Consider the following 27367-nt stretch of genomic DNA (forward strand, 5'->3'; position numbering starts at 1 on the left):
TGGCTGTAAGGTCCGGTTCTGGAGCCGGAAACATGGCTGTATGGGCCGGCTCTGGAGCCGAAACCATGGCTGCCGGGACCGGTTCTGGAGCAAGGACCATGGCTGCCGGGACCGGTTCTGGAGCAAGGACCATGGCTGCTGGGGCCAGAACTGGGTCTATAACCATGGCTGCTGGGGGCTGAACTGGTTCTGGAACCATGGCCTTTTGGGCTCGTGCTGCTAACCTGGCCTTGCGACTCCTCTTAGGAGCCGATTGGAGGCTCCGTGGACCTCCAAAAGCCAGACGAGTACCAGCAAATGACTCCTGGACTGTAGCAAACACTGGGTGAGAAGCAGGGGCTGACGCCAGACGGACCAAACCGATGCATGTGGTATCAAAAAGGGAATCTGGAGACCTGGGTCTATCAGGATCGGGAAAACAAACCGTGAGGTAATCCAAAAGCCAGGCCGGTAAGAATTTAACCAAATCTTGATTCATCAGCGTAAGGTGGACTGCATCTGCCAGAGCAGCATCTCGCTGCTGAACCCTGACCGCTCCTCTCCATCGATGAGCGCAGTCAGACAAAGAAAAGGTATAATCCACTAGTTCCTGCTCAAACGGATCTGCTGGGCCCATATCGTTGGTTGGTTCGTAATGTTACGGTGTGTGAAGCAGGCAGGACCCAAATGCAGATACAAACTGAAAAACTCCTTTATTTCAAGGCTAGGCACAGATACACTAAGACAAAACAGAACACTCACCGAATAACTAGTCATGACACAAGACGAACCAACACTGAACACAGGGAGAGCCAAGACTAAATACAGGGAGGGGTAATCACAAGACGAGAAACAGCCGGGCAGGGGAGGAGAAACACAAGGGCCACAGGTGAACACAATCAGACAACTAGACACACCAGGGAAACTAACGACAGGAGGAAAAACACAGGAAGAAGGACCAGACAATATACACGGAGGAAAACAAGACAGGGAGAACAGCAAAACACCCAAAACAAGACATACAAAACGTGACATAACACAATAATCGTAACATGGGGTTTGAACCTGTGACCCCCTGACCCAAACACCTAGAAACAAGGGCCCACTATGCCACACGGCTCCACGGGTTTCTTCTGCAAGGACACCCAAAGCGAACTTTGTAGTCACGGCACATGCGCTTTCTCTGGTCCTTGTTGCGGCAAACAAATCCCTGAGTCGGATTGAAGCTGAAAAACAATAACAATTATTAAATGAATCAGTTCGATAGTTATATGAAGAAGACCATTTTTAAAAGCAAACAAAAACGTATTTTAAATTGGATATGTTGCTTAAACCATATTTCATGTTTAGCTCTGATATAAACCCAATGTAGTTTATTAAAGTACATTGATGCTAGTTCAAATAAACCTCTACAACCCTTTCAATTATCATACTTGTTCTTGTTTCTTTTGGCCAACCCTCACCGGAAATGGGTCCGACTTACTGCCGAGGACCCGGACACTGCTCTCGCTTTGGGAGTACAGAGATTGGATGGCCCTGAGTAGAGACCCCCTCCCCCCATACTCCCGCAGCACCTCCCACAGTAGCCTTCTCCAAATCTCCAAAACACATGTAGACCAGATAAGCGTACTCCCAGGCCCCCTCCAGGATCCTTGCGAGAGTAAAAAGCTGATCCGTCGTTCCACGACCAGGACGGAATCCGTATTGTTCCTCCTCAATCTGAGGTTCGACAATCGGCCTGACCCTCCTTTCGAGTACCTTAGAGTAAACTTTCCCGGGGAGGCTGAGTAGTGTGATGCCTCTGTAATTGGCACACACCCTCTGATCCCCCTTTTTAAAAAGGGGAACCACCACCCCGGTCTGCCACTCCTTCGATACTGTTTCCGACTTCCACGCAACGTTGATGAGACATGTCAACCATGACAGTCCCTCAACACCCAGAGCCTTCAGCATTTCCGGGCGGATCTCATCCACCCCCGGGGCTTTGCCACTGTGGAGTTGTTTGACGACCTCAGTGACCTCCCCCCGGGAGATTGGTGTTGATCCCCCGTCATACTCCAGCTCTGCCTCTAACATAGAGGGCGGAGTTGTTGGGTTCAGGAGTTCCTCAAAGTGTTCCTTCCAACGCCCTAACACTCCATCAGTTGAGGTCAACAACGTCCCATCCTTACTGTACACAGCTTGGATGGTTCCCTGCTTCCCCCTCCTGAGGTGTCGGACAGTTTTCCAGAACAACTTTGGTGCCGCCCGAAAGTCCTTCTCCATGTCTTCTCCGAACTTCTCCCACACCCGCTGCTTTGCCTCGGCCACGGATGAGGCTGCTGCCCTTCGGGCCTGTCGGTACCTTGCAACTGCCTCGGGAGTCCCCCGGGATAACAAATCCCTGAAGGCCTCCTTCTTCAGTCGGACGGCTTCCCTGACCACCGGTGTCCACCAGGAGGTTCGAGGGTTACCGCCCCTTGAGGTGTCCGGGTCCTCGGCAGTAAGTCGGACCCATTTCCGGTGAGGGTTGGCCTCCGCCAGGGCTGCGCTTTGTCATCAATCCTGTTTGTAATATACATGGATCGGATTTCGAGGCGTAGTCATGGGGGAGGGGGTCTGCAGTTCGGTGGACTAAGGATTGCACCACTGCTTTTTGCAGATGATGTGGTTCTAATGGCTTCATCGGTCTGCGACCTTCAGCACTCACTGGATCGGTTCGCAACCGAGTGTGAGGCGGCTGGGATGAGGATCAACACCTCCAAATCTGAGGCCATGGTTCTCAGCAGGAAACCGATGGACTGTCCACTCCAAGTAGGGAATGAGTCCTTACCCCAAGTGAAGGAGTTCAAGTATCTCTGGGTCTTGTTCTCGAGTGAGGAAACAATGGAGCGTGAGATGGGCCGGAGAATCGGAGCAGCGGGAGCGGTACTGCAGTCGCTTTACCGCACCGTTGTGACGAAAAGGGAGCTGAGCCAGAAGGCAAAGCTCTCTGTCTACCGGGCCATTTTCGTTCCTACCCTCACCTATGGTCATGAAGGATGGGTCATGACCGAAAGAACGAGATCGCGGATACAAGCGGCCGAGATGGGTTTTCTCCGCAGGGTGGCTGGTGTCTCCCTTAGGGATAAGGTGAGAAGTTCGGTCATCAGGGAGGGACTCGGAGTTGAGCCGCTCCTCCTTCGCGTCGAAAGGAGCCAGTTGAGGTGGTTCGGGCACCTAGTTAGGATGCCACCTGGGCGCCTCCCTAGGGAGGTGTTCCAGGCACGTCCAGCTGGGAAGAGACCATGGGGTAGACCTAGGACCAGGTGGAGGGATTATATCTCTTCGCTGGCCTGGGAGCGCCTTGGGATCCACCAGTCAGAGCTGGTTGATGTCGCCAGGGAAAAGAAAGTTTGGGGCTCTCTGCTGGAACTGCTACCCCCGCGACCCGACCACGGATAAGCAGGAGAAGATGGATGGATGGATGGTTCTTGTTGTCAGGTGGAACTTTGTTTCTAATATTAAATATCTCAGATATCCACAATGATCATTTGAAATCATTAAAATGTCTTCTAATGTAAATTAAATGTCCATGTACAGAGTTTCTATTCACTGTTATAGGTGCAGCTCCAGGCAGCACATGTGGGTGACTTGTAAGGAGTTTTTAATGTTCAGAAGTACCGACTTATTCCTTGGAAGTGGTTAAATAATCATTTGCATTATTTCAGTGAGGCAACTTACATATAGAAGTTCTCCTCTGTGGAGATGGCTGGGGGCATCGTGTCACTGGTAACGGCCTCAATGTACAGAGGGTATTCACAGATCTTTCCTGGGTATTCTTTCCTCAGGTTACTCAAAAGCTCCCAGTCCCCTGTGCCACTGGGATTGTCACGGTCAAACCAGTCGGTCCAGCACACTGCAAGGAGCAATAAATGAGAGAGAGGACGACTGGGTAGGTAGCTGTAAAACTCTCCTAAATGAATGCTTATTCAAGAGAGTGCTTATACAGTGTGGTGTGCTCTTACCTCCTCCACCACAGAAAGGGGAATGGCAGCTGAAACGAACACGGTAGTCACTGCACATCTTCTTTTGGATTTGATCAACGTTTCTGCAGACGAATCCTGAAGTGGCGTCATTTCTGAAAAGAAAAAGTTTAGTCCAGATGGAAATATCTCCCAAAAAGTTTGATTGTGTGTCATGGGGATTCTGTACAGACATTCCTGTTCCCTGAAGGATAAATGATTTCTTATTTTTTAGGCTTTTCCTCCAGTGCCAACAGGACGTTGACAAGAGCGGTTTTGAGTGTTTTAACCAACAGATTGAATGGATAGCAATTGCATTCAGTAAACACATTCATGTCCCCCGCAGGAATAAGTGTACGTATTTTCCGGACTACAATTCGCTCCTGAGTATAAGTCGCTCGTCAAAAAACGTGTCGTTAAGAGAAAAAAAATCATATATAAGTCGAATTTATCCACTGAAGTGTTCATCGTCTGTGTCGCCGTGAAGTTCTCACTAGTATCACCGACAGGGCCTTCCCTCGCTACAGGCCGATCATGCAGACTGCGTAGGCCTCACCTTGCGGAGGGTGCCGAAAATGCAGCGCACCTATTCGCTTATGCGGCGCAATTAGTGTGGCGCGGCACGGTTTCTCCGCAACGAGGCTCCACTAGCAATTCCCCGTTGACGCTCGCTATATGAGGGCCTCATCATATAACTTTGCGTGGGGCCTCATGTCGGCCAGGGACGGCCCTGATCACCGAGCTAGCTATCCATCCAGTTAAACACTTTCAAAGAAACTCCGGCAGATGTCAGCTTTACTGAAGTTTAATGAATTGGTGAAACTGTAAACACAATACAGACATGGCACACTGTTAATAGCTGAATAAACAAAATAATCCACACAAGGAGCTACGGCGCATAATACTGATTAGCCTAGCTGCTAATTAGCTTAGCCACTCGGAATTCTCACTGCTTTTATACAGTCGCTGTTAAACACTTCCGCCAACTCCGGTGTCGATGAAGCAGCATGTCCTGCTCCGGGCTGTCCTCAGACTCATCAGAATCAGCTCTGATGAATGCATTTGAGATAATTGATTTAAAACATACCCAGTAGGCTACTATACAATATTGCAACCCAGTCTCATGGCATTTCGTGTTATAGTCCCGACATTTAATCTATTTATTCGTGTTCACCAACACGATTTTCCTCTTTTTTTCGTGTCACACAGAACGATTTTAAAAGCAATGTATTTTTATTGGTAGTATGTTTCGTGCCTGCAGCACGTCTTTTTGTCCGTTTGGGTCTTGGAAGACCGGAAGCTGTGGAGTTCATAAAAACATGTTTTTACTCAATATCAAGCCACGATTATTGTTTTTTAAATCGTATTATGTCCTTTTTTTTTGTCATCTGTGAGGAAAAGAAATGGGGCTCAGAGCCTCAGAATACTGAAATCTGTATTTTTTGTAATCTTTTTTTCCTTCTAATTTGTTATTCTTTTCTAAATAATTGTTATATAAATAGTGTTCAAAAATGCTGAAAGACACAAAGTAACAAGGAGTTACATAAAGAAAACAAAACCTCAATATATATATAAATTACACACTGGTATTTACTCACCAATAACACACAATTATCCTTGTTTTTATTTATTTGTTTGATTCCATAATCTCGGGCTTTTTTGGCGTCCGTCAGGAACTGAATTTCAAAATAAAAATAACCGGAAACAGACGTAGGCATTTCGAGCGATTACCCAAGATATGGTTTAAACTCGCTGATTGGATGTTTTAGCCGCAATGCATGTTGGGATTAGGTGTTTATATGATATGAAATCGGTAAAACATTTTTAAAAAATACAATAATACTAAAGAGTGTTCTTGCTTTTACTTTGAAAGTCATCACATAACGGCATTGTAATACACGGTTTGGCTACATTAAATATTACAGATCTGCCGTAGTTCTTTATTTATAGAGCCCTGATGAGAAGACCTTTGGAAAAACTGGAAGAAATGCCGCCAAAACTGAATACTTGACGTGGATCATAAATATATCAACAATTAAACAACATCTTCAATTTCTCTTCACACAATACGTCTCCTTGCAGTATCAACACTAATTCGGCTGACTTTTACATTTGATCTAATTCGTAGATAGGCCTAGGTTATATTTACACCATTACGGTGCACAGCTGATATAAAAGGACGGTAACACTTTATATTAAGGTACACAAATTAACCATCAACTAGTTGTTAATTAACATGCATATTAGCAGTATATTGGCTCTTTATTAGTCATTATAAAACACTTATTAATGCCTTATTCTACATGACCATATTCTACAAGAAATAAGCCATTAGTTGAGAGTTTTTCCGCATTAACCCTCTAATTAGTGCTTATTTGTTGCAAGTAAGGAACTTATTGTACATGAGTTTTGGTCTTAATATGCTCTGCCCAATATGGGCCTAATAAGGCAGTAGTACCACAAGAATAGTAATTCTCCCATAATAACACTTAACAAATATGATCTATTCTTATGGAACAAGACATGAAACTACAAGTGTTAATTAAGTCTAAACAACTCAAAATTAGCTATTTATATCTAAGAACATGTTCCCTATTTTAAAGTGAAGTCTTGTTCATAACCAATAAGCTAGTAGTTTGACTCTAATTAGGTATTTCTATCTACAAATATGTTCCCTATTCTAAAGTGAAGTCTTGTTCATAACCAATAAGCTAGTAGTTTGACTCTAATTGACCTGAACAGGTTCCCTATTCTAAAGTTGCCTCCTCTTCACACTTTGTAAATACATTATAGCACACAACTACTGAAATTAACCTCAACAGTACATGAACAAAGTAGGCACACGTTGAAATATCTGTTATATTATTGAACCACTGAAGAGAGGTTCAGACACATACATGTACCAAAACATGTCAAGTTTCTCCAAGGCTGAGAACACACATGCAGCCTGTACTTTTTAATAAAAACTGATTTTTAACAGAGTTTATGTATTTGTGATCATACTGTGTGACCTGCTTGTATGTTCTTACACAATAGGTGTACTGTTCTCTCTCTGTGTTGTCTCAGTGTGAACATAGATTAAACAGCCAGCCAAACTCTTTTGAGAGCCAGGGAATGAGCAGCCATGCTCCTTTATTGACTTATTTGCAGTCCACTGACATTCAAACGGAGTGAAACTATAAAAAAGAAGTTACAAGGCACTTAATGATCTCATACATGCAAATGTAACATACACAGATGAACACATTAGGACCGCTTAGTGTAAACAAGGTAAATATAGCTAATGCTAGCTGTACAATAAGCATGTATACAGGCTAGTATGGCTAACGCTAGCATGTATGCTAACGCTACCGTGTATGCTAACACTAGCGCGAATGCTAACGCATTTTCTCATTGAGTTTAAACATCTCCACATGTCATCACATAAACACAATACATGTTACTAATCCTTAGAGTGTAAGTGTAAGGCTCACACTTACACTTACAGTCATTGCTTTCTGACGGACTTGACCCTTTTACTCTTCAGGTTGCAAAGGGAAAATTAGTAGCAGTGTAGTTCACGTTCTCCTACTTCCTGTACCCGGGTCTAACTAACCTTCAGTACACATTTTACAAAAATATAAATGGGCAAATATGAAACATACAGGTCAATATCACCTTGCTATTGGTAGCTGAACTGTCAATACCCCAAAACATATTATAAAATATAAATACCTAATTTTGAGTTATTTAAGACACAATTAACACTTATAGTTTCATGTCTTGTTCCATAAGAATAGATCATATTTGTTAAGTGTTATTATGGGAGAATTACTATTCTTGTGCTACTACTGCCTTATTAGGCCCATATTGAGCAGCGTATATTAAGACCAAAACTCATGGACAACAACTTCCTTACTTGCAATAAATAAGCACTAATTAGAGGGATTTTGAGGAAAAACTCTCAACTAATGGCTTATTACTTGTAGAATATGGTCATGTAGAATAAGGCATTAATAAGTGTTGTATAATGACTAATAAAGAGCCATTATACTGCTAATATGCATGCTAATTAACAACTAGTTGATGGTTAATTTGTGTACCTTAATATAAAGTGTTACCAAAAGGACTTGTAGTTTTTAAAGATATTACTGATTTTCTTTGAATATAAGAATGTAAATACTGAGTCTGAAATAGTATAGCAATATGCTGTAAAATTATGTGAAAACATGAATAAAACTACATCTTCAGATGTTTTACATACATAAGTGTCCTACACTAATAATACAAAGTTATTATGGCTGTGTGTACCTTGTGTGCAACGCCTAGTGGTTAAAGAACGTTATTGAATTATTGTTTTTATGTGTTATATTTGATAAAATATATTAAGAGTGCATACATATAGGGGGAAAGTAGAAGGTCAATGATAGAAATATAGAATATAAAAAATCAAGAAGATACTATAAGTGATCTCTACAATAAAACAGTTTAGTGCAGGATGTACAAAGATATTAATAGGAGGAGGTGCAAAACAGAAAAATAAATCAACCTTTATTTAAACATTAAATAATACTTTAGATTAAGGTCTTCTTTTAAATAAGAAAAAAGCTTTGGGGGTATCTATCTAAAGATAAATATTAAGCCTGACAAAGTACTTAACGTCTAATATATTGCTTTCCTGCAATGTTAACTACTGTATGTTGAAGCACTTATTTTAACTGATATTATACACATTAATTATACTCTTATGTATGTAGATAGTGTGAAGTTAAAACTTCTGTTGTTGCAATGTTGAGGTGGAATGAAGGAGTCTGGAACGTCGTTAGCCAAAGCACTGAGAGTTTATTAAACACAGTACATTAATACAGCCGGGAGGTCACTTAGTTTCACACTGTCCTGTGCAACCACCAAATCATCTCTGAACCCAAAGGAACCACAGCAGGCATCAACATGAGGAGAGGCGGGCTCTCAGAAGCCCGCGTTTACCTAATCAATAGCAGATGTGAGACAATAATCTGCTTGTCTCACGAAATGCCGGCAGGCATGGACCCTTCCCCCACAGGATATAGGAGAAGCATTTGACCTGTGACCTCAACCTACAGAGGAGTTTTTGACTGATACTACAAACAGATGTTTGCAGTATCACAGATTCTAAGAAACAATAAGAAGCTCTATAATCAAGATCAGATTAAAATATTCTCTTACAGATAGTATAAGAAATGTGCAGAATTTGACAGTTTTATGGTGGAGGTATACACACATATTGATAGATGTCTTGTAATGCACTGTTGAGGAACCTGTAATGGCAAACTTTACATATATGTAGTTTAAAGTTTTCTTATAGTGCAGACTTTATATTGTACCTTACATGGACACATCAATTGCAGTTCCTAGAATGATGTGTTTTGCTTGTAACCTCTGTTAGCACTTTCAGCAGTTCCTATAATAATGTATTTCAGCTTATAACCTCTGTTAGCACTTTCAGCAGTTCCTATAATAATGTATTTCAGCTTATAACCTCTGTCAGCATTTTGCAACAGTGTCTGTAATGATGTATTGACACTCATGACCTTTAAAAACGTTGAAGTAAGGTCTGGGTGATGTGTTTTAGTTCATGTCCTTTGCCTCCCTGGAAAGTGACATTTAAGGTCATCTAAGGTCAGAACTTGATGAGGGGGCTGGGTACCAAGCGCAGGGCAATGGGCAAGTTCCTGTTAGTTTCCCTGTCTTATAATCAAGTTCCCCATTTCTTAGCCCTCCATCTGCTGCTGACAAGTTTCCTCACTTCCCTCTTGCTGAACAGGCCCCTGGTTCAATCTATTAGTGATTGACAGTTTCAGTTCCTTTGGAAAGCTTATCTCTCCTGCCAGGGCCCCTCCTAATAAGTGACGGAATGTTGTTGAACTGACAAAATCCTATATAACCTGTATGCATCTTTCACTCTGCGCGCACTCTCTAAGGATACTCTGTGTTCTGTGAGACCTGTGTCTTTGAATATTCAAATAAATAACCGGAAAGACAACTCTGTCTGTTTCACCATTTATTGTTTGATATTTCTGACTTGTGTATCTCCACAGTATTGACTAGGTCTAAGATTTCCATAACAAACCTCAGCTGCGACCCACGTTTTTCATTCATTGCATAACCACACCATAGTTGTGTATGATATGTCAATAAACCTTTGAAAATCTTGAAATCTTGAAAGGGATGTGCAAAATAGCCATTATACAGTCTTTAATTAACTATTAGTTGAGAATAACGAGTAATGAATATACTTTATTACTCGTTTCCATTCATGTAAATTGCAGATAAATGTTTAGTCTTCTCAAGCACCAACTATCAAATATCTCTCCTGATTGTTGGCACTTGACAATCACCTTCCCTGAATTTTACTCAGGTGTAACTAAAGTCTGATTTAAGGGTTGTTTATATTTCACATCATTAATCAGAATCTGCAAAGTAACTCAAATAAATGTAGTGGAGTAAAAATACCAGGTTAACCTCTGAATTGTAGTGGAGTAGAATTACAAAGTAACTCAAATAAATGTAGTGGAGAAAAAATACCAGGTTAACCTCTGAATTGTTGTGGAGTAGAATTACAAAGCAACAATGAGCTGTCATGTGGGTATATATGAATGCTGCCCATTATGGATACAAGCGATTTTCATCCATTTATTAATTATATGTTTTACATTATTATATTATATTATATATTCACATATTCATTATATATATATATATATTATATATTATATTATGTTTAAACAAATAAAAACAAGGATAATTGTGTGTTATTGGTAGTGGATTGTTCTATGGGGAGGGGCTTAACATGTATAAACCTCTGGCCACAAGTGTTTTGGAAGGTAGTCTGACTGTGGCAGGAGAGCAGAGAGGTACCAGTCCTATGTCCGCGACCTGTATATATATATTGAGGTTTTGTTTTCTCTATGTAAATCCTTGTTACTTTGTGTCTTTCAGCATTTTGTAACACTGTATTTATATAACAGTGTGTTATTTAGAAAATAATAACAAATTAGAAGGAAAAAAAGATTTAAAAAAATACAGATTTCAGTATTCTGAGGCTCTGAGCCCCATTTATTTTCCTCACAGACGACAAAAAAAGTCCGACATTATACGATTTAAAATAAAAACAATAATCGTGGCTTGATATTGAGTAAAAACATGTTTTTATGAACCCCACAGCTTCCGGTCTTCCAAGACCCGAACGGACAAAAAGACGTGCTGCAGGCACGAAACATACTACCAATAGAAATACATTGCTTTTAAAATCGTTCTGTGTGACACGAAAAAAAGGGGAAAATCATGTTGGTGAACACGAATCAATAGATTAAATGTCGTGACTATAACACGAAATGCCATGAGACTGGGTTGAATATTGTGAATGGCAACTGATTGAACCCTCTCTAAATAACGTATTCCCATTTCTCATTGGTTACCAAGTATATGGCTGGTCAGTAAACAAACACATGCAGTAGCAACACTTAAGCAACACATTCAGTAGAATACAGTATTAACCATCACATCAAACATTCAAATGACTCCTACTTGTTCAGCACTTACTTAAAAATCACCTCCCCTGCTGCGGCCACACTGAGTCCAGAGAGAGTCGTGGCCTCCATACCCTGTGGTTCAGGGCAGATCTTTCCAGGGTTGTCGTTGTAAAGATCGGAGAAGGTTTCCCAGTCTCCAGTTCCAGTGGGGTCATCTCTGTCAAACCAGTCAGTCCAGCATTCTGGACATGGGCATTTCAAATGAGATAAATAAGCAACAATGCATTTGAAACATTACTGAAATAGCACATGTTGGGATTTGTGAAGTGTCAATAGGTATGATTTGCTTAGGAATGTGGGTGTAATAGTCGCAGGGAAGTTCTAAATAGAATACAAAATAAACAAAATGATGAGTGTCAGAAATGTCTCTTAACAAAGAGAGCCACTGAATGGTTTAACCTGTTAAGCCCGAAGGTCCCCGCCGGCGGGGACCCTGGGTCTTTTTTTCACGATACTGTGTCTCAGGGGATCTTAATATTTAAGAACCTATTAATGTGTTATATCAGATTAACGGAAATAATCTCAGCTAACTGCCGATACAAACCATGTTTACCAAAACAAAACACAAGTTTCACAAGAAGCATCTAAATTACCCCTGAGCGAAAAATGCTAACGGACATTGGCACAGAACTCAAGATAAAAGTACCCTTATTACTTATCATAGCTGCACATACAGTATATCCGATTAAAGCTGAGACTCCATAGATTATGTAGGTATATAGTATCATCACTGAGTGATCCGGACTCGCGACAGGGAAAGCAAATACAGTCATCACAACACGTACCTTTACGAAGCTTCTAGGGAGATCGTCTCACAAGTAGCTGTCAATCTGATCAAAGTACGTGTTCAATGGCATTAAAATGAGAAAAAACGCGGCTGAATCTGTTAATCCATAGGTTCTTAACGTCCATGTATAAAAAACTGATTGAATTTATAATCCATAATTCCATTTTTATGTAAAATCGGAGAGTAAATGCTAGCTGCTAATGGTAGCCATACAGCTAGCTGCTGCTTCCGGTCTCGGCGATGCAGCAGTCTCACACATACACATGACCAAATAAGGACTATGTGGGAGTTCCCCTCGATTCCATTGGCTCTGACTGTCAGAAAGAGATGTCACATGTTAAAATCGAGCAACGGGGGCCAGAGATATGGAAAATCCACCCAAATGGCCCCAGAAGAGGTTTGTTTTTTGCTAAATCTGTCTAAAAAGGTCAAATATCACTTATTTTGCATCAATCTTGATACAGGGTACTTATATGTTGTACTTTGGATTCCTAAAGCTTTTAGTCTACGAACCCATCATCCAAGGTTAGTTTTCACTATAAGTACAAAATATTTTTTGGACGGACACTATAATTTACAGTTTTTTACCATGTTCAATCTGAATTTTCTTTAAAATAAAAAACATCTATATTGAATCTGACTTTTCTACATCCAACTCACAGGTTTATCATTACTTTGAGAAAAAAGATTATTAATTTAACCCTTTTAGAAGGGAAGATATGGTCATTTGTTCTGGGAATGTCATTTTCGAGGCTGAAACCTGAAAAACAGGCTCAGGGTTTAACAGGTTAAATAACTACTTACTTGGCTTCATCTCTGGAACTTCTGCAGGTAAGAGGTAAGGACCGGCAACCCGCTGGTGGCTTTCTGGTAAAGGTTAAGAGAAAAATGTTACAAACTGTGACTTTGTATATTTCGGGTGAAATACAAATATGATCATGTCATTTTTATAATTAACCTACCCAAGAACAATGCGGCAACAATGGCAACACTTAACTATCAGAGAAAATACAAAATGTAAAGTTTATTATGACATACTGCATATGCAGAACTTGTAAATCGACATAGAATAAAAGGAAATATAATCCAAAATCAAACATTACCAATGTGATCATGGTTGCAGAGGATCAGGGACCTTTAAAACTGTAAGGGAAGTTTGAAATTAGGAACTCAAATCAACATGAGCATTATCAAAAATAAATGGAGTTGCTTGAAATACTAAGAACGTGAGATGTACTTTCTACTTTATTTCCGTGTTAATTAGAAAACAGCTTTTAACTAATGCTGAAAATGTGTGTAAAGGTTGAAAGCTATAACAAAAATCATTGCAAATCATACCTGAAAATGCAGGAATGTCAAAACACTTGCTTGACAAAAGTCTGCCACAGATGATAGATTTTAAAAAGCACACAACACTTCACTGCTGACTAATGTGTAAGAAGAAAAGTAGCAAAGTAGTAGGAATTATTCTCAAATGTATATACAACTATTGATGTATGAAAGATGTGAAAATGAAAGGGTTGTACAGAATATTAAATCATTGAATAGAAGTAGAAAACACACGTAAAAGCAGCTAAAGTTATATAAATCGTTGGAAAGTGGTAACGAGTTAAATGGATGAAGGATGCAAAATAAAGAGTAAACAATAAAATATGTTTAAATGGGACTTTTAGAGACATTGAGCTCACATGTGAAGGAGTTTTCAATAACTATCCATGTTGGAATAAGGAAAACATCAGGTAAGTTCGAAGCTCTGACAAGCGTTAAACTATAAGTATGTTTATTTAAATGGAAGGTCCATCCTTAGTTTCTTGCTAGAGTGACTTTGGAGACCGAAAGTCTTAGTTTACGTTGGAAACAGGATGATCTCCTGAACAAACTGGTTGGCATACGTATACTCTTTGCCGGGAACTGATACTTGGTTAACCCCTAACTCTAACCCCAATTTAAATACATTATCAAACAACAAGCACATTCATAACTTCCTTAAAGAGCTGAATATTTTGAGTTCAAGGGTTTCTGCTGCTTAACGTTTGCTGAAGTAGATAGTACTTGAACTTGAATGCTAAATCAGCATGTACACTAAATACATTTACAATGTAAGCATACATTCAACACAAATCACATTATTATAAAATCAATAGTTAGAAAAATAAATAAATAAAAGTAATTTTAAAAATGAAGTTCAGAAAATACATTACATTACATTACATTGCATTTAGCTGACGCTTTTATCCAAAGCGACTTACAATAACTACATTCGACCAGGAAGAAAACAGAATCATATAAGTACATCAGGTTTCATAGAGCCAAACATTTCAAGTGCTACTCAACTGGCTTTAGGTAAGCCAGTCCTTTATTAGTATAAAAGTGCTTCGTTAATAGTTCTAACGCTCGAAGTGGAGTCGAAAGAGATGAGTTTTCAGTTTGCGCCGGAAGAAGTGCAAGCTATCTGCCGTCCTGATGTCAATGGGGAACTCATTCCACCATCTTGGAGCCAGGACAGCAAACCCACGTGTTTTCGCCGATGGGAACTTGGGTCCCCCTCGCAGCGAGGGCGCAACGAGTCGTTTGGCTGATGCAGAGCGTAGTGCACGCGCTGGGGTGTACGGTTTAACCATGTCCTGGATGTAGGAAGGGCCAGATCCATTCGCAGCATGGTAAGCAAGTACCAGTGTCTTGAAGTGGATTCTAGCAGTTACCGGAAGCCAGTGAAGGGAGCGGAGGAGCGGAGTGGTGTGGGAGAATTTAGGAAGGTTGAAGACCAGACGAGCCGCTGCATTCTGGATGAGCTGCAGAGGTCGGATGGCACATGCAGGTAGACCAGCCAGGAGGGAGTTGCAGTAGTCTAGGCGTGAGATGACGAGAGCCTGGACCAGAACCTGAGTCGCTTTCTGAGTCAGCTGGGGACGTATCTTCCTGATGTTGTAAAGCGTGTATCTGCAGCAACGGGTTGTAGCAGCGATGTTTGCAGTGAAGGACAGGTTGTTATCTAGGGTCACACCCAGATTCCTTGCAGTCTGAGTCGGGGAAACAACTGAGGTGCCGATGTTGATTGTTAGGTCAAGAGTGGGACAATCTTTTCCCGGGAGGAAGAGCAGCTCAGTCTTGTCAAGGTTGAGCTTGAGGTGGTGAGCAGACATCCACTGAGAGATGTCAGCTAGACAAGCAGAGATGCGTGCAACGACCTGGGTCTCTGAGCGGGGAAAGGACAGAATTAATTGGGTGTCATCAGCGTAGCAGTGGTAAGAAAAACCATGCGGGCTAATGACTGATCCGAGCGAGTTTGTGTACAGGGAGAAGAGGAGGGGACCAAGAACAGAGCCCTGAGGGACCCCCGTAGTTAATTGACAAGGGTCGGACTCAGACCCTCTCCAAGTCACCCTGTAGGTACGGTCTTTCAGGTATGAGGTGAGGAGGGAAAGTGCAGAGCCTGAAACTCCAAGTTTTTGGAGAGTGCGAAGGAGGATCTGATGATTCACCGTGTCGAATGCAGCAGACAGGTCCAACAGGATGATGACAGAGGAGTGGGATGCAGTTTTGGCAGTGTGCAGTTCCTCCGTGACAGAAATGAGAGCAGTTTCTGTGGAGTGACCTGCCTTGAAACCAGACTGGTGCGGATCCAGAAGGTTGTTCTGATTGAGATAACAGGAGAGTTGTTTAAAGACAGCGCGTTCAAGTGATTTAGACAGGAACGGGAGGAGAGAGACAGGCCTGTAGTTTATAACATCAGACAGGTTGAGAGTGGGTTTCTTTAGGAGAGGGTTTACTCTTGCCTCCTTGAGACTGTTTGGAAAGTGACCAGAAGTTAGAGAAGTGTTGATGAAATGGGTGAGAAACGGTAGAATATCAGGAGCGATAGTCTGAAGGAGGTTTGAAGGGATAGGGTCCAGAGGACAGGTGGTAGGGCGGGCAGAGGTAATGAGGGTAAGAACCTCACTTGGAGAGAGAGGGGAAAAGGAGGTAAATGTGTTGGTGGAAGGAGGGTCTGGTGACCCAGCGGTGAGTAAAGGTGAGTCAGAAAAAGAAGAGCGAATATCATCAACCTTTTTTTCAAAGTGGGTAACAAAGTCGCTTGACAGAAGTGAGGAGGGGGGAGGAGCTTTTGGAGGGTCCAAGAGGGTGGAGAAGATGGAAAATAGTTTTTTAGGATTGGAATAGGAAGATTGGATCTTATCTTGAAAGAAAGTGCTTTTTGCCTGAGAGATCGAAGCAGAGAAAGAGGAGAGGAGAGCTTGATAGGTTAGGAGGTCGTCACGGTGTTAACATTTCCACCATTTCCGCTCTGCTGCCCTAAGGACGGTTCTATTAGCACGCAGTGCATCATTTAGCCAGGGAGCAGGAGGGGACTGACGAGCCTGTCGAGATGTGAGAGGACAGAGCGAGTCCAGAGTGGATGAGAGAGTAGAGAGGAGAGTTTCTGCAGCAGAGTTTGGAGGCAGGAGTTGGAACGAATCAGAGGAAGGGAGGGCTGAGAGCACAGACGAGGCAAAGCTAGAGGGGTAGAGGGAGCGAAGGTTACGGCGGACAAGTGCAGGATGAGAAGAGATTAGTTTGTTATGTTTGGAAAGGGATAGAGAGAATGAAATGAAGAAGTGATCGGATGTGTGGAGCGGGTTTACAGAGAGGTTAGAAGTAGCGCAGTTCCTTGAGAATATGAGATCAAGGACATTGCCAGCTTTATGAGTCGGTGGGGACAGAGACAGTGAGAAAGCAAAGGCGGTTAACAGAGATGTTAGTTCGTCTATCTTCCCCGTCTGGAGGTTGAAGTCTCCGAGAAGTACAGCGGGAGGGCCAGTTTCAGGGATGAGTGAGAGGAGATTATCTAATTCCTCCAAGAAGTCCTCCAAGAAGTCCCCCAAGGCGCCTGGTGGACGGTAGAGAACAACAATGGTTAACTGTATAGGATGGGTTACTGTGACGGCATGGAATTCAAAGGTGGAAGGAGTGAAGTTAGGTAGCTTGAAGAGGGAAAAGCTCCATTTGGGAGAGAGCAGGAGACCAGTGCCACCTCCTCTGCCAGTGGGTCTGGGTGTATGGGAGTAGGAATATGCAGTGGAGAGAGCTGCTGGGGTGGATGTGTTGGATGGAGTAATCCAGGTCTCAGTGAGAGCAAGGAAATCCAGAGACTGCAGGGAGGCGTAGCCAGAGATGAAGTCAGCCTTAGGAACAGCTGACTGGCAATTCCACAGGCCACCAGAAACTAGATGTTGGATCTCAGTGGAGCACGTGGGATAGACGAGAGCAGGCCGGTTATATCGATTAGGAGATACACGGGGCCAGTGATAATTGCGAGAAGACACATGAACAGGAATGGAGAAAATACACATGATTATAGCATGAGGGGCTAGAAAACTAAAGAAAAGATAAATAAGACACCAGCGCAAGCAGAGTAGGATTTGCCTCCTCTTTGCCTCCCTCGTGACTCCCGCAGGACTCCAATGTCTTTGTCAGTCTTACTCCCGCAGGACTCCAATGTCTTTGTCAGTCTTCGGCTGTCGAATAAATGAAACAGAGAAGTCTAATTAAACAAGAATATAACTTACAGTGGTTGCTGCGTCAATAGGTAATGTCGTCACCGGGTCCAGATGCACACTGAGTTCATCAGATTTTAAATGCGGTATTTAAATGCTTTTTAAGGCAAGGCAAGGCAAGGCAAGGCAAGGCAAGGCAAGGCAAGGCAAGGCAAGGCAAGGCAAGGCAAGGCAAGGCAAGGCAAGGCAAGGCAAGGCAAGGCAAGGCAAGGCAAGGCAAGGCAAGTTTATTTATATAGCACTTTTCAACACAAGGCAATTCAAAGTGCTTTACAAAAAATGAAAGAGATTAAGAAAATGGCATTTAAAATCAGTCATTAAAAAGAAAAGCTAATAAAATCAACATTAAAAGAAAAAATACATGGATAAAAGTTACAGTGCTGTCAATTAAACATTAAAAGTAGGGCCGGGACTTTAACGCGTTAATTAAGATTAATTAATTACACAAAAATTAACGCGTTAAAAAAATTAACGCATTTTAATCGCACTTATTTTTGCACCGCGGAACGTTTCTCACTGGATGAGTTTCAGGCGTACCGATTATACTGGAGCACCAACTAACGTTCATGACTTCAGACAACAACAAACCACAGTGACCAACAGTGGGAAATGTTGTCTTAAAAAACGGACGGATGGAAGCGTTGATAAAAGCACGGTTGTGTGCAAATTATGCAAAAAGGAATTCGCATATCACCGCAGCACATCAAGCCTCAAGTATCACCTCAATGCAAAACATATAGCAGCTAGCGTGGACGTTAGCCTCTTTTATCGCGTTCACACCATACAGCCTATGGTTCACACCAAAAAGAGCCGGTACTAAAATTAGTTCATGAGAACCTTTTTACCCCGACGAAAGTCCCTGCTAGAGAGCAGAGAGCTGCTAGAGAGCAGGGACTTTCGTACGGCTCTCTTGTGAGAAAAGAGCTATATTTCTGATTGGCTGGGCGGATTGCAAACCACGCCCCGTAAAACTCCCAAAAAGTTTGGTGAAGCCGCCATTTTATTATCCTCGCATTAGCATTATTAGCATTAGCATTAGCCCAGCGCAGAAACGCAGAGAGACTAACTTATGGCAACACAAAATAAAACATGGGAGCGGTGGAGATGAGGAGGTGTCGGCGTTCTGGCGATTTACTCGGAAGGCTTCAGTAGAAGCTGCTGGGACTCCCAGCAGCTTCTACTGAAGCCAGTCCCCAACTCCGGGGACTTCCGGCCGGGGACTTTGGGCGGCAGTATACGCCGTGAAGTGGTTTGCGGCCTGCCAGTAAACCCAAAGCAGAAGAAGAAGAAGAAGTGACGTCAGCGGCTTCATTTGCCTAATCCACCCCCAGGTTCAAAGAGTTCTCATGAACTAAGTTCTCATGAACCTTTGTGGGAAAAGTACTGCAGTGTGAATGCGCCTAATGGTATACTAAAATCCATGTGAAAAAAATTGCTTCTCACTGTTCTCAGGTCAAATATTTATATGCGATTAAAAATGCGATTAATTTCGATTAATTCATTACAAAGCCTCTAATTAATTAGATTAATTTTTTTAATCGAGTCCCGGCCCTAATTAAAAGCAAAAGTACATGGATAAAAGTTACAGTGCAGTCTAAGATATGAATAGTTCAATTAAAAGCAGCGACAAAAAGAAAAGTCTTCAGCCTGGATTTAAAAGTAGTCAGAGTTGCAGCGGACCTGCAGGTTTCTGGGAGTTTGTTCCAGATATTTGGAGCATAATAACTGAACGCTGCTTTACCATGTTTAGTTCTGACTCTGGGGACAGAAAGCTGACCAGTCCCTGAAGACCTGAGAGATCTGGATGGTTCATAATTTAGCAGGAGGTCAGAAATGTATTTTGGGCCTAAACCATTCAGTGCTTTATAAACCAGCAGCAGTATTTTGAAATCTATTCTTTGACACACAGGAAGCCAGTGTAAAGACTTCAGAACTGGAGTGATGTGATCCACTTTCTTAGTGTTAGTAAGGACTCGAGCAGCAGCGTTCTGAATTAGCTGCAGCTTCCTAATAGATTTTTTAGTGAGACCTGTGAAGACACCATTGCAGTAGTCGAGTCTACTGAAGATAAAAGCATGGACAAGTTTTTCCAAATCCTGCTGTGACATTAGTCTAGTTTAAGGTAAAAAATGACTGAGTCACGCGGTTGTACTTCACGCTATCAATAGACTGGCCGTGCCTATATTAATGCAGGCTTGAGTGCTGAGACCTGTAAAGCAGGTTTCGCCTGAGCAGATCTGAGATTTAAAATCTCTCAAACGCGATTTAGCCGTTTAAGCTACAATAACAATTTATACAGAGTCGAATAAATGAAACAGAGAAGTCTAATTAAACAAGAATATAACTTACAGTGGTTGCTGCATCAATAGGTAATGTCGTCACCGGGTCCAGATGCACACATAAATACATTATTGCATGTTAAATTTCTCAGCAAAAACAAAAGAGACTCACCAGCAGGACCTCTCAGTGGAACAGTTTGGTTCATGAAGTGCTCTCCTGTCTCCTTAAATACAGCTTTGGGAGTAACTATCCACCCCCATTGGAATCACATGTTGCTAACCTCACCCTAAGAAAACAATGCAGTTTTTTTTAAAACTGAACGAGATACGCCTTGCACAATAATTCTCAAATTCGAGGGGGTTGAATGAAAAAACAATAACTGGAGATAAGGTGTTCAACTCTACCATTCTTCTGTGGTCACTTTAAATCTCCTATAATCCTGGGACCCAGCCCATTGAAAATGTCCACTGTAGTGGACATTTTGTTAACATGCATCTCCTTTTACTCTTTTGAGCTACTCTATCAATCCCTGATGTGCTGTACAGAGGACATCCTGGTCTTTCCAGTGATATGTCATTGGTTAAAATTGCATGCTGGGAAGTTCCTCTTTCTTTTAATCCGAAATGGCTGGCATACGAAAAACAAAATTGTATAGAAGCAGGAGGAGAAGTCAAATATTGTTGAATAATTGTGATTTTTACCATGAAAATCATATATATTCTTGTTTATTAACATGTGAGGAACTATATAATTAGTTCTGAAAGCAATTAAATAATTCAAGTTTTCAAATAACAGCCCTTTTATAAATGTCAATTCTAGTGGACGTCAGGACTATCTTCATGGACTTTATGACTCAATATTGTTGCAGGAGACGGAACTGAAGCAGACATTTTCTGTACCAGATAGTTCAGGGAGATTAAGATGTTGAGCTCTCAGATGATGAGAGAGATGACAATTTCACAGCTGGGATAGAAGAGGGTCAAGAAGAAGGGGGGGAAAGATGCAGGATGCTCCATGAGCGCACAGATAGATACATAGAGACAGATAGGGACGAGCTGGAAAGACATGGCCCCCTGTGGGCCAAGAGTAGCACGTATGTCTTATTGTTGTTTTTATTTTAAGTGGAGCCATGAAAAATGAGAATTGCCTCAGGAATGCCAGCTTTGTTTCTATGAGCATGGTCAAATGGAGACCACATCCATCAAACTAGTCAAGATGACCCTACAGCCCGTGCTGACTGGAGTCAATGAGGTACTTTCCCACTACATTGTCTACAAAGTCTTTGAAGATCTGGAAAGATTCACCAAAAAACAAGCTAATTTTGTACTGACCAAATAAACAGCAATGTTCAGAACAATTACTTATTCATGTTTTAAATAAAGGTGAATGTATTATTGTATTAATATCACTCTATAACCATAATACGTTACATAGTCCATCTGTTAATTTTGGCTGTCTTTTCAAACTAATATGGTCCCGACGTCCTCTGCAGTGGACATACTGTAACATTTTAAAATAAAAAAAGTCTAAATTGCAAGATGTTTTTTTAATCCTAAATAGGTAGGAAATCACAAAAAAAAGAAAATTGGAAGACACTTTTTTTCCTCGGGTCCCAGGAGGATAAATACTGGACCTGTTTCACACGTAAATCCAAGAAGATGCATTTGTGTCTTGAGTATATTGAGTATACTCTTTCAAATGTAATAGCCATATCAGGATAAAACTTGCACTGTCACGAAGGAGGGAAAATGCTGCTCGACGCGTTCATCTAGAACTCTTACTGGTGTTGGGAACTGCTACTTTGGGTTTAGGTTAATATGAAGCTGGTTGGAGTTTTTGTCATTTTGTGGCCATATGTATAATTTAGTTTGATTCTATAGTTAAATGTGTGCAACTGCCAAACATTATTCTACGTTAGATACCTAAAATTAAACATGAAAAGTGAAAACTGTGGGTCTTACAGCAGGTCAAAGTTGTTTGAACTGTTTATGTTTTTTTTCAGGAGATTTTTAAAGTTCCTTTTCACTGTAGAAATATTGATTGCAAAAAAATTATAAATATATAAGAAAGCTAAATACAAGTTTAATAGTTCATGTTTATTGCACTAATGGCATTTTCAAAGAAGATTTAAAGGTTCCCGCAATTACATGTCACTTGTTAGACTCTTTTATCCAAAGCGACTTACATACTCAATACTGTGGACAATCCCCACAGGAGCAATTTGGGGTGAAGTGTCTCAGGGACACAACGACATGCTGACTGCAGTGGGGTTTGAACCTGTGACCATCTGTTTCGAACACCAACGCACAACCCACTGCACCACACGCCTCCCCCAATTTAATTTAATTATCAAACAACAAGCAAATTAGCAAGCAGAAATCAAATCAAATCAAGTTTTATTTATATAGCACATTTATAAATGATTTTTGGTCGAGCCAAAGTGCTGTACATATAATAAAAATAGCCTACAGTAGAGACAATTTACAGCAAATACAACGGCACAGATTGTTCAGAATATCAGTATGAGAAAAACGACACCCTCTATCCTTAGACCCTCACATCGTACAAGAAAAACTTCCAGAGAAAACCCACAGTTTAAGGGGAAAAAATGGGAGAAACCTCAGGGAGAGCAACAGAGGAGGGATCCCTCTCCCAGGACGGACAGACGTGTAATAGATGCCGTGTGTAAATCGAAGAGATAATACATTTTACAGCATATAGACCGAATGTTAGGAAATGCATGTGTCTGTAATAAGAAGATGAACCCCAAAGCGATACCTGCACTCATCATTCCACAACTATACATATTAACTTGGGGCACATCCCCCATCACTTCAGACCCCAAAACACACACGCTATACAGCTCACAAGCAGCCAACATTGGAGCAACACATGAGGCTTCTCAATTCTTAAATTTCCCCTCCTCGACTCCCCTCCTCAACTCCTATCCTCGAAACTTAGTCCCGCCCACAGGAGATGCGAGCGGAGGAATGAGGAGGGGAACCGAGGAGAGAGGAGGGGAAGCAGCAGGCAGATAGAGACGTCCATTAATGATGACAGGAGGCACAGCAGCACTCTGTCTGATGGACAGATGTGTTCATGACGACTTATATATTTATTTTTATTCATTGACAGTGCGGTATAATGAGACAATAACAGGCTACAGATGCGGACACACACACACATATATTTATATAAATATATACAATTTAAAGTATGAGAGCACTCTCATAATAACGTAACACAATCAGAGACTGGATATATCCCCCCCCCCCCCCCCTCTCTCTGGTCGCTTTTGAAATTATGGGCCAAAAGTTGTATTTACAAGTATTAAAAGTAAGCAGAGGACACCAAATCAACTGAGACCCGTCTGTCCGCTTCATCTACACACTGTACCACACACACACACCTACACACTGTACCACACACACCTACAGCTCCTAAAGCATAATCAGGCTACAGGCGTTTTGTATTTTATTATGTGAAGCACTAAATGGTCTTCGAAAAATATCGACTCTTTGTTTGTACTTATCTACTAAACTAAAGCAAATAAAGAGAGTAGGCCTGTTATACTGAGTGATATATATTATACACACTGCTCTGCTTTCTGCACGGACCTCATAGCTGTTCTCACTGTAAACATCGCGTTGCGATGAGAGCAGTTTCTAAAATAATATCCAGGGGATGCATGCATAGCTGTCATTGGCTGAGATAAGTCCGGCCGTGCGTCACGCCTCCACCGTTCCCGGAAATGCATCCGCGGAGGAGCCGTGGAGGAACCATCAGTGTATCCTCGGTTATAGCTCCTCCAGAGAGCCTCCTCGACGCTCGATCCTCGGTCCTCGGTGTGCATTTAGAGAAATGAGATGTCCTTCAAAATGGCGCGCTGAAATTCATTTCCGGGTCACTACCGGAGGACCAAGGAGTCGAGGAGTCGAGGAGGGGACATTTGAGTATTGAGAAGCCTCTATGGAGAAACTCCATACAGTTCACCAACTATGCAGTTTTGGCCGCCAATTTCTTGTCACGCAATGTTGACATAAACACTTGGTCGGATGGCATGACATAGGAGACTTCTTGACAGTAGGTGGAACTGGTTGTAACACTCACTGAACACACATCTACACCGCTCTGAGCCAGGTCCACACCCAGGTTCAAGACAACAGAAACACAATCTCTTAGTCTTGGGACCTGGAAGAGAAACAGAATGAGCACGTGTGGCATGCCTGTTACGAGCTTTCCGTAAAGAAACAGGACGAGAATAATTACACTGAGCCATAACACAACTGTGCATCAACACAAGCTCATCCGCCATAGTAGCGGCCTGCTGCAAGGAGGTTATTTTTTTGACAACAGTATGTTCTGGTACACAGTTTTTAAATTCCTCAGACATCATAAGTTCACACATTGAGGTAAGGTCATCAGCTATACAAGCACCACCCATCAAAAGGGATTTTGTTCTCCCTCGCAAAGTCCACATAAGTCTGGCCAGGAGTTTTCAGGCTGCGAAAACACTGCCTATATATACTTTTGGTTTTACTATAGACTGTTTGGAAGTTGCCACCTGCTGCTTATAATCAGCCTCAGGCACAAGCTCATACGCCCTAAGAATAGCACCTTTAACATTTTCATAAACAATGCTGTCTTCAACAGTAAGAGAAGAGCAAACCATCTTAGCCCTACCAACTAACTTGCACTGTAACAGTATAGCCCACACATCCTTCGGCCACTGCAATGCAGCAACAAACAAATCAAAGTATGACTCAACTTCAGACTCGCGAAACACTGGGACAGCTAAATGTTGGTACTTACATCAAAAGCAGCAGCAGAACCTGACAATGGTTGTGTACCCGAAGAGGTACCAACTCCTGTCTGCAGCTCTAGCTCACGCATCCTGTCTATAAATAGGCCTTTACAGCCATGGAATATTGGGAGATTACTAGAAGAGAATAGAAAACCATAATGCTGCGAAGCTTCAACACTTCTGTATCACTTCAGTTCAGTGCAGATTATATTTTACTTCTCCTCTTCAGTTTTATCAGAAAAGTTTCCCAGATTGCATTCAGTTTACTCCCTCTCTCCCTCTATTCTCTGTACAGTCTTATTGGAGGACAGACATGCACACTCGATACTAAATGCCACCAAAAAGGCAGTATTGATGCAGTGAAAGCATTTGCAAAACACCAGCAGAACTCAGGGTTTCCCCAAAGTAAGAGAAAATGTTCAGCCCCTGATTTTTAAATCTGTATGATACACTGCAGTTTCTTTTCAGCACCTATCACAAGTGCTTATCTCCCAAGAAATATTGACGATGTTGAGGGGGAACAGGAATCACCTTGTACCTCCCTGCTCCTCTCACTGTGAGTATGTGTCTGTAGTGCTTATGTGTGTACATTTGAGGATCTAGTGTGGTTGGGGTCTCCCATCAGGAGCATTGGACTGATAGAAACATGACAGATGTGGGATTCAGGTCAGCAGAGAGAGTTTGTGAGGACACTACTCTGAAAACACACACCGATAGATAGGAAGCTATATGTTGGGAAAAATGCATGCCTGAATGCTTGCATGTTAATATTAAATTCAGATTCACTGCTTTTTTTGTCCATTCTCATATTGCTGATAAAATGCAATTGAGCACCTCCTACTGTCTGCATATCATATTAGTTCCCACCATATGTTGAAAACACAAAATGCTGCTTTATTCACTCCAAATTACAACTTCATAGCATGTGAGGACAATCCTAATAAGCTATGCCAACAAGTCCTCCAACTCATACGACCAAATGGGCCGATTGCTCAGGCCCTTATTACGACCAAATATGTTGTTTGTTCAAGCGCTTAATACGTCCTATAATTACGTTTTAAAGTTTTCGCCCTCTAGTTCTCCCGTTGAATGCTAACGTTACAGATGGTGGTTTATTCACAAATAACCAGACCCGGCGCCAGAACAAATCTAAAGGGAGGGCATATGATTTTCATGGGAGGGCACACAAAACCGTCACATGCTGCGGGCCTGCGGCACAATATCAAACAGCAAGGCCAACAGCATTGCGTAAAGACGCACACTTATCGCAAACATACACAAATAAAGGGCAACATAGCAACCACTTTGAAACATTGTGTGCGTGGCAGCACAGACACTGGTAAATCACGAGCAAGGCACACTGGTTACGGATGGCAGCTTCCTCATCGCTGCACTCGGAGAGAAATAGTAGTGACGGAGACGATGAGCTGTTTAGCCCGCCTTGGGCATGGTTTATTCTCCTATGCACTGCACTCGGACATGGTCGGACCGCGTCCCCCCCTCCCCCACCCCGTCCCCAGAACTACACATGCTGGCTATTCTGTTTCGCAACATGTTTTCTATCTATGGCACGTCTCTACTGGGAGTTGTGGTTTTAAAAGACGTTTTCGTATTTCCCATAATAAGAAGTTGCCAGTATTAAACTGTGTACATCCCTGGAGGTTTAGGGGATAGGAAACACTCACATTTAAAACATATAATTAATAAATGGGTGAAAATGGCTTGTTCCCATAATGGGCAGCATTCATATATATATACACATGCCAGCTAAGGTCAGAAGAGCTTTATTTAACAGCTGGTCTTATGTTTGTGACCCCTGTTGTTAATTGATAACATTACATTAATTGATAAGCCTGAAACATGCACTTGTCAAGGTTCAGAGGCACATTTTGCAAATATGGCAGTAGCCATCGATCAGCTTGCATTTGTGTCTTGAGTATATTGCAGCGATGTGCAGTCAGGGGAGGCAGGGGAGGCAGAGCCTCACCTGTCATACTCCAATGTAACGGAAAAACAACTAAAGAAAAACTAAATAGTAATAATAATAAAATGTCTCCACTGATCTGTGTTGTAAGTGTGATTTCTGTATGATTCCAATCGCTTTTTATAGTCAAAATCAGCAAATTGGCCGAGCTCCGCTACAACTACATGGGAGCGATGAGGAGTGAGGCAGGGACGAGCTCTGCCTCTCGTAAGCCCACAGTAACTGGCTGGAGCACGGGCACTAATGTAGCGCGGGCACTTATTTTGTGAGCGCGCTCAAGCCAGTTACTCTGGGGTGAGGTGAGGCACAGATGAGCTCTGCCTCACCTCAGAATGCGTCACCCCACATAAACTGGCTGGAAAGCGGGCCCTAAGCGCATGCCTGCACCATCTCACTGTATGTCACCAATGTAATGTTTGTAGATCCCTTTATTACATTTATCCTCGCCATCCATAGTCTCTAAATA

At 42.0% G+C, this 27367-nt stretch overlaps 1 protein-coding gene across 3 annotated transcripts; it reads right to left on the minus strand.

Moving 5' to 3' along the window:
• Positions 1 to 955: 955 nt before the first annotated feature.
• LOC117556275 lies at positions 956 to 20300 on the minus strand. 3 transcript variants are annotated; one of them, XM_034231581.1, is made up of 8 exons: positions 20285 to 20300; positions 13403 to 13442; positions 13262 to 13295; positions 13104 to 13166; positions 11523 to 11694; positions 3966 to 4078; positions 3682 to 3856; positions 956 to 1205 (listed from the first exon to the last, which is right to left on the minus strand). In XM_034231581.1, the coding sequence occupies exons 2-8, from the start codon at positions 13412 to 13414 to the stop codon at positions 1085 to 1087; spliced, it is 690 nt and encodes a 229-aa protein (XP_034087472.1). In that variant the 5' UTR covers positions 13415 to 13442; positions 20285 to 20300; the 3' UTR covers positions 956 to 1084. The 3 variants fall into 3 exon arrangements, with proteins under 3 accessions (XP_034087472.1, XP_034087484.1, XP_034087479.1); XM_034231593.1 differs by lacking the exon at positions 20285 to 20300 and adding an exon at positions 20183 to 20201; XM_034231588.1 differs by lacking the exon at positions 20285 to 20300 and having other exon boundaries at positions 13403 to 14014.
• Between the last annotated feature and the right edge of the window lie 7067 nt (positions 20301 to 27367).

Source organism: Gymnodraco acuticeps, unplaced genomic scaffold (assembly GCF_902827175.1).
Source record: "Gymnodraco acuticeps unplaced genomic scaffold, fGymAcu1.1, whole genome shotgun sequence".
In the NCBI taxonomy this organism is placed as follows: Eukaryota; Metazoa; Chordata; class Actinopteri; order Perciformes; family Bathydraconidae; genus Gymnodraco; species Gymnodraco acuticeps.